Source organism: Salvia miltiorrhiza, chromosome 4 (assembly GCF_028751815.1).
Source record: "Salvia miltiorrhiza cultivar Shanhuang (shh) chromosome 4, IMPLAD_Smil_shh, whole genome shotgun sequence".
Classification (NCBI taxonomy): Eukaryota; Viridiplantae; Streptophyta; class Magnoliopsida; order Lamiales; family Lamiaceae; genus Salvia; species Salvia miltiorrhiza.
This window is the reverse complement of record NC_080390.1, coordinates 23,040,058-23,048,620: the sequence shown is the minus strand read 5'-3', so window position 1 is coordinate 23,048,620 and position 8,563 is coordinate 23,040,058. Positions and strand designations below refer to the sequence as shown.

General features: G+C 36.2%; 1 protein-coding gene across 1 annotated transcript; it reads left to right on the top strand.

Moving 5' to 3' along the window:
• Nucleotides 1-828: 828 nt before the first annotated feature.
• On the top strand, nucleotides 829-8,282 carry LOC131019455 (putative pumilio homolog 7, chloroplastic). Its single transcript, XM_057948004.1, has 5 exons — nucleotides 829-2,944; nucleotides 3,026-3,188; nucleotides 6,143-6,306; nucleotides 6,809-7,067; nucleotides 7,783-8,282. The coding sequence occupies exons 1-5, from the start codon at nucleotides 1,425-1,427 to the stop codon at nucleotides 7,888-7,890; spliced, it is 2,214 nt and encodes a 737-aa protein (XP_057803987.1). The 5' UTR covers nucleotides 829-1,424; the 3' UTR covers nucleotides 7,891-8,282.
• The last annotated feature ends 281 nt before the right edge of the window (nucleotides 8,283-8,563 follow it).

The following is an 8,563-nucleotide window of genomic DNA, read 5'->3' as shown; positions in this document are numbered from 1 at the left end:
AAAAATTACAACCCGATTAGCCCGTAATCGAATAGCCCGGCACCCGATAGGGCCGGCCCGACTAACCCGATGGGCTAGCCAGAAATCCGAATACTTAATATTAAATATTTAGATATAAAAATAAAAAATGACAAAATATTATAAAGTCTCATCATTTCACTTTTCTGTATTTTTGAGATGCTTTGCTTCTATGAATTCAAACTATTGTTGGATATTTTATTATTTTTTTCGTTAACAAAGTTGAACATTTCATTGTTACCAACTTATTTTATATGTTATGCAATCTTGATGTTTTTTTCAATATCTTATATTTTTGCATTTCATGCTTGCTATATAATTTATATATTTGATTTCTATGTATATTTTGTACATTATACATTAGATCATTAAAAATAATAAAATACAAATGATTATTTTATTTTACACATTTAAGCTGATTAGCCCGATGGGCTAGCCCGAAACCCGAACGTTTAGGATTAAGGTTGAAAATTTATAACCCGACAAAATCTCCAACCCAATTAGCCCACACCCAATTAACCCAAAATTCGATAGGACTGGTCCGAAATTCGGTGGGCTGGCCGGATTGACATATTGGCTTATCATGGTTCCATACGAGGCCTTTATGGATAGATTGAGCATGTACAACGTCGCTAGATGAAAAAAAAAAAAAAAAAAAAAAAAAACTGAAAGTGAAACAGTACAGCAGAGTCTGTCACTGCTGCTATTTTTACAATTATTTTATTCTACTAAAATCTCTCTATATATACACACACATTATAAAGCAGAAAGACATAGTACGCCTGTGTATATAAGAATCAGGAATTTTAGAGAGAGAGAGAAAGAGAGTGAGTGAGAGGGCAGAGCGAGAGAGAGAGCGTCGCTTTTCTCCAGCTTTAATGGCGTGATACAGTGTGTGTGTATGTGTGTGATATATTATACAGTATAACGTATGTGAATCATTTAAGCAATCCATTCATATTTGCATGCTTCACCAACTCTTTTCCCGAAATTAATCCCCAAACCAAAATGAGCTAAAAGAAAAAAAAAAAAAAACAAAACAAAAATAAGGAGAAAGGAAAATCTTATAAGTATATTTCTTTTTTCGATTTTGGAAACGAAAACAAAATGAAGAGACTTTTGAAATCTCACCATACCACTGCCCCACTTTTTCCATAATTATTATCACTCGAACTTTTGGTTTTCCTGAGGCCAATCCAGATGCTGAAAATCGCTAATCTCTCACGCGTTCTCCGCTTTGATGTTTGTATTTAGATTATTGTGTTTTCACTTTTGATTTTGTTGTGCAATCTAGTGTTGTACATTTTCTACAATTTTTTTCCTTTTTTTTTCTAATTATTTTTTTGATTTATCTGTTTGTGTGTGTTTAGTGCTTTGTGTGTGTGTGTGTGTGTGTGTGTTTTGTGATGTTTGAGGGAGTGAAGAATCAGAAGAAGGGCGCAGAAAACATGAAGGATGATGATGATGACGAGTTGGAAATGTTGCTTGGTAAGATCTCTCATGCAACGTCGTCGTTTAATCTTCATTCTGCCCACAGCGATGCACATCGTCAGCATCATGTCGATCATGGTTGTGATTACGGTTTTCGTTATGGCCATGGTCACGCGTCACGTGTGGTTCACAAAATGAATGGCCACGGCTATGGTGATGAGCTCTTCGAGCACAAGTATGCGCGTGAGTCTTCCCCTGTTAGTGGCTTTTCTATAAAATCAGATGGTTCTTCGTCGAGTCTGTTCCATGGCGGCGTGCGCTCGTTGTATGAGATTGGATCGCATTTGGAAGAACTGAAACCCCAGCTGATCCCCGGGAATGGATTCTGGCCGGATTTCAAGGTGGCTGATGAGAACAAATTGTTTGGTGATTTTAATTTGTCGAGAAATTTTAGTAAAATGTACGTTAGTGAAGAGGAGTGTGCTAATGGAAGCGTTGGGATGAATTTCGAGAGATACGAGGCGTCTGATGATGGTAGGAAGGGGTTTTTGGGGTGCGGGGGGTTTAGCCTCTCCGGTGCTAGAGGGAATTCGAGGATTCAAGGGGAGAATGGTGCTGCATTGGTGGAAATGCAGCATGAGCGGAGGAGTGGTGATCCGCGGTATCCACCTGGTCTGTTTGATGGAATGTTTTCGCGGTCAGATTTTGGGGGTAATGTGTTTGGAGATGGGAGTTACCCTCTGGGGTTTGTGGTACCAGGTGTGGCCTCGGGTTCAGTTGGTGATGCTTTCCGTTGTGCTTCACGAAATGGGATGAATCTGGTTGACGGGAGGGACGCTTTTTACTCGCCTAATGTGGTTCAGTTGACACGCATTCTGCCCCGTTGTGGTGAAGAAAATGTACTTCAGTACCAGCCATCTGTGTCTAATGGGCGAAACAATGTGCCTCTCCACGTTAGAGTGCCTCAAGGGAGTATCGATGCCTTTACCAGTGAGGATAGTTTGATCATTCAGGGGGAGAGTGTTAATTATGGGATGGGTAGAGGACACACACATTTGAGGGGTGACAATCTGAGGGGTCTTCATCATCTTGAGAATGCTGCTGAGAAGCCTCGAGAAAGGTTTCAGCTAAATGGCTGTCTCCGTGTTGCTGCAGTCCGCGATGGTTGCCACAGTCCAAGGACGGTCTGTCCTTTCTCCTCACCTTCAAAGTGTACCTCCCTTGCAGAGGCTCAAGGATACATACATGACATTGCTAAGGATCAGCATGGTTGTCGATTTTTGCAAAAGATATTTGAAGAAGGAACTTCTCAAGATGTGCAGATAATATTCAACGAGATAATTGACCATGTTGTTGAGCTCATGATCAATCCATTTGGAAATTATCTCATGCAAAAATTATTGGAAGTGTGCAACGAAGAGCAGAAAACGCACATATTGCTGAGGGTGACTGAGGAGCCAGAGGAACTTGTTAGGATCTCTCTGAACACACATGGGTATGTTTTCATCATGTCTTGCTTCGCCTAATTTCATCATATCACTTCTTATTTCAAGCTCTTTATTGTTTTTTGTATCAGCACTCGGGTGGTCCAGAAATTAATCGAGACACTTAAAACAAGACAGCAAAAATCACTTGTTATTTCAGCTCTTGAACCTGGTTTCCTTGCACTTATCAAGGACTTAAATGGTAATCATGTTGTGCAACGGTGCTTGCAATGCTTCACTACTGAAGATAGTAAGGTGACTACTCTTCAAAATATTTCCTAAAAACGGTTTTTCATAATGTTATAAACTCATTTTCTATTGCTATCTTTTATATCATATTAGGTCACCTATCATAGTCAGATTTCAGCTAAGAGTAACTCCTCTTTGCTGTGTGCTGTGTATTTCTTGTTTTTCTACATAATTACGTGATAAATTCTTCTTATGGGTGTCTTAAGAGTCAGTTAAATTATTAATAGGAAGACATTGTGCAATTGTGCTAGATGATAAACATCCATTATGATTTTATGGCTACTTCCAATCAATAAAGACCCTAGAGAACTTGAAATAACACTTATCCAAAACTGATATCCATCTTTCGTTACACTTACATTTTCTGATCAAATTACTCTATGCCATCTTTCCGGAACAGCAATCCATAGCAATCTTATCCTCGATACCCTTATGAGTTATATATGCTTATGATTCTGTCTGGATATCACTGATTCAGATGTGGAAATGAGATGTAGTTTCATCTGCTTTTCAATATAGATTCACTGGCCTAGTAGAAAATTTTGTAACATGTAAAGAAAAGTTTCTGAATTTTGATATGAATAAATGGTTAGTTGGTTATTGAAACCTTATGTAAAGCATTGAAATGAATAACCATCGGCTCCTTAAGCATGCATCTGCGTTCTCTTATGTTTAAACTGGCTACAAGTGAACAATAACAATGCTTTGAACTTTTCTAAGTTGCTTTCGAGCACTGTTCTTGATAGGCATTCTTTTTCTAAAATTAGATAGCCTTATCACCACATATCCTCTTTTATGTATTGCCATTAGCCAGGATAGTTACTCTCGTAAGGGTTGCATGTAATTCTGTGCTAATATTTTGATGAATAAATAATCATTACATGTCTGGCCAATAATAAGCTATCTTTGAGTTCAAAGATGCTGCATCCTGAAGTATTCTATTGGTTAAACAGCGCACAAAAAATTCTTTCAGTGACCTAATTGGTCCGGATCTGTAAGAAAAAGAAAAGCATTATATTCAAAAGGTTGTTAGCCAGAATCATGTTGACCGTGCAGTTGGATCTTGCAACCTGCTGCTTTGGAAATTTAGTTACTGTTACAGTAGAACTTCTTAAATTAATGTTTCATAATTTAATAATCTCTCTAAGATAATAAAATTATCCGATCCTGACTTGGGCCCACTGTGTAAATTAACAATTTAGATAAATTAATAAGATAATAATTTTTCAAAAGACCCTTGTATAAATCTATAGTCCCATCAACATTATAAATTAATAATCTCGTAAAATTACAATGATAACTAGGATAATTTAGTAAATATGAACTTATTCTTTTTTGATTTCTATTGAAATTTAAATCAAAATGAATTTTGTCTCTAAGTTTTCCCACTCAAAAGCTTTGGGGTGGTGTTCTTGAATTGCAACAAACAATATAAAAGGTTTTCGATGCTATTATTGTTTCCTTTGTTGTATCAGTCTGAGCTTCATCCTCATCTGGATTTTCAATTATGGTACCAACAATTTCTTCTAATGATCTTTGAACATGCTTTATTTTCACTACGATAATGCAATAGTTGATTGACATCAATTTTATCATGATCATGATAACCAAGATTAATAATCATTGTGTTGAGTTTAGGAATGCCTTTAGTATCTGCATCATTTAAATTCTTTGAAACTCCTCCATCCCTTGAATGAAATTTACAATGCCTGAAAGAATTCTATTGTCTCTTGGTGAACATTTATGGTCCAAGCCGAGATTACAAGATTGTTAACTTTTTCTATGTACTTAATAAAAATAAAGCTTATTGAATTTCTATGTTATTGAATTTAAGTTTGTTGAATTCCTATATAATTAATTTTGAATTCACCGAATATCGATCTCTCTTTTAAATTTTTAATTACTAGATTATCAACTTATCAATTAGTTAATGCCTCTCTCAAATAATAAAATTTTACGATCAGGACAATATTAATTTATAGAGGTTCGTACCTATTTTTCTTGAATTTCCCTTGCTCTTAAACTTGAGAAGTGTTCTTATGTTTTTCAGCCTCAAATGTCCTTTTAACTCTGGAATTTGGAAAGAGTTGGACGTATTTTGATCTTTCTTTCCATGACTTTCCATCATAGGGTTTCTTTTTAATTACCTGGAATTTTCTTCTCATAAGGGTTTTTCCTTCCCTTAGAAAAATATTGTTGTCTTGTGTTGCTTAAAATTAATGGTCAAAACTTTTCAGAATATGGTGCCAATATTAAACTTACAAAACTTGATGAGCTGACTTCTGCTTCAAATGCCACAAAATAACAGGAGGGCTTAAATGTTCACTGCGCTGTTAGGTAGAAGCTAATTTCGGCCCCTTGCATGTCACATTTTTCCAGAGGATGAGGCTGAAATAAGTATCTTGTTCTTTTCTCATTTCTCTCTCTCTCTCTTTTGGAAATATTAAAACTTCTATTTTAAATACATAGGAAGGTTTCTTACCCCTCGGCATCAACTAAGGCAAGCATGGTTATCTAGAAGTAAGACTTAAGTTTGTGAAATAGAAACTTTTCCAACAACGAATCATGATTTATTTGAAGGGTTCGTTGATACTGGAAGTCATATGAGATGAGCCATGGTCTTCTGCTCAGTATGCTGAAGGACTGGTTGCTCTGCGTAGAAAACTCTGAGCTCCTTTACACGTTTAGAGTGGTTATCCACTGTCTCTTATCCGCATCAACTCCAGAAGGACTTCAACATCAGTTATATCTAGATTGTGGCCATACTTGAAAATTCTTAGCAGAAGGATGTATTAATTGGAATAAAGATTTCCCACTTGTTTCAGCATTAATCTTCCAGAACCCTATACTTAATGTTGGTAAAAGGCTACTACCAATACAAAATATTACACTTGCCTTCTTCAATGTTTTTTGGCTTACACAAAAAAAACTTATTTTAACAATATGAATCAAATTTGTAGTTCATTTTTGTTGCTGCTGCAAAGTACTGTGTGGATATTGCAATGCACCAGCATGGGTGCTGCGTTCTGCAGCGTTGCATCAGTCATTCCACAGGAGAATTTCGGGAAAATTTGGTTGCTGAGATTTCAGCAAATGGACTCCTACTTGCACAAGATGCATTCGGGTAAGTCATTGGAAATCCGATTTTAATTTTTAATTTCATGTATAGTATTTGCCGGAACACCCTCTCCCCTCTGCTTAGGGAGTGACACTATGACAATATGTACTAGAGCAAAACATCACTAAGAATTCAAGAAATTTAGTTCTTCATATTTAGCTTTCTGATTGAACTATGTGTTTCATTCACAAACTTAGGAATCTTGTTGAAGTAAAATGCTGAAGTGAAAAGTTTTAAGTCGAGTTAATAAATGAAACAGCTTTTCCTAGGCCAACTCAGGGAGCAGGGATCTCTTATGTTTCTGTATTATTTCTACGTGATTGATGATACTTCCTTTTTCTTGATTCTGATTTTTGTATAGCACTGATAGTTGTTGCTCTGTCTCTGTCTGGCTGTCTCTCTCTCTCTCTCTCTCTCTCTCTCTCTCTCTCTTTCATCCACCTTTTCAGTTCTTGTAATCTTTCTATGCAAAACAATATTTCCTGAGACCATTTCATTTTATGTGCAGAAATTATGTTGTTCAGTTCATTTTGGAACTTAAGATACCATCTGCCACATCCAAGTTGACACGTCAGTTTGAAGGTAACTATGTCAATCTATCCAGACAAAAGTTTAGCAGCCATGTCATCGAAAAGTGTCTTGTGGTATGTAACAATGAAACACGGTCAAAGATCATCCATGAATTGCTCTCGGCCACTTACTTTGAGCAGTTGCTTCAAGACCCTCATGCAAATTATGTTGTGCAAACAGCTCTTCGAGTTACTGAGGTATGATTTTGACTGACATTTTGGTGCTAATAATTTGGTGTAGTACAATTTAATCTCGAATCTATCAGAGTGCGAGTTTTTTGTTAGAATCAAATTATTACGTCATGTGTAACTTGCGCTTGTGATAGAAAGTAACATTATACAGACTAAATAATAAGATTATCTCAATTTATGTGGAAACACCTACTACACCTCAGTTTATAACAATCCCTGGAAAAAGAATGGTCCTTTTACACTATGAAATTGCAGATTTAATCTTCAAAACTGTTTTGTTCTTTAGTTATCTCTGAGTAACCATCTCTTTGAAAAATGTTCGACTAGAACTTTTTTTTCTCGACTAGAACTATTGTAGTTATTGGTTTGACACATGTTTCCATATCAGTGGATCCACTACGATAGCTCCTAATGAACTAAAAGAGTGCAAGATGGAAGGCATCTTAATACTGCAACCATATTTTTTACCCTTTCATGCATTAGAGCTAAACTAGCGCTGCTTCAGTCACTATTCTGTAGCCAAAAATGAGGATGAACTTGACATGTTTTTACATACCTTGGATGAATATATTTGATTGCCTTTTGAATTAGAACCCCTTTCAGTAATTTTTTTTCTTGCTGCATCTGTATCCTCCGTGGCAATTTTTTTATTTTTTTATTAATGAATGTTCTCATATTGTGATATTCTTGACCAAGCCAATTATATTTCTGTTGCTACCAGGGGTCCCTACACAGTTCTTTAGTTAATGCAATTGAATCCTACAAGATGATCTCGAGGAATAGTCCCTATTCCAAGAGGATTTTCTCTCACAAGGTTTTGAAGAGGTGAACTACTGTCTCCTTCCAATGTTGTTCGAACCTGACCCCATGTCCTAACGGGCTCCATGCGTGAAAATTTAGCTGTCACTCATGCTCGCCAAGGACCAGATGTTTTGTCAATTTTGATCAAAACTGTTTTGTTACACCGGCTTTTGCTTACCAGAAGAGTGTAAAGAAAGGCAATCATGCTTCTAGTCACTTGAAACACAGAATTGCATTTGTACAATTGTGCTTTTGTTGTTCAGGTTAACGTTTATCCACGTGCTCGTTGGATCCTCTCCATCTGACCGTACAGTGTATATAGGCCCAAGTTATGCAACAGATTTAGCTATACGATTTGCAAGCTTTTTGATTGCATGTTCAGCACTGGTAAAGAATTGCATAATCCTGCTGCGTATTTCCCTTTTTTTCTGTTGTCTGAGCAGTGCATTTAGGTTATCTTTGGTGAATTCTGATCAGGATTTTGCATAACGTGGATCAGTCTATTTATTGTTTTAGGTTATGTTTGGTATTTAAGATAAATGATGACAAATAAAATTTAAATAAATCATATAGATTAAGTGAGATAATTAGTATTTATGGGTTTGGTATATAAGATATAATAATAAGATAATGAGAGAAGTACCAAATAGACGTAATCCCCTAAGATATTTACCTCTCATTTCTTGATTTTGGATTGTTAG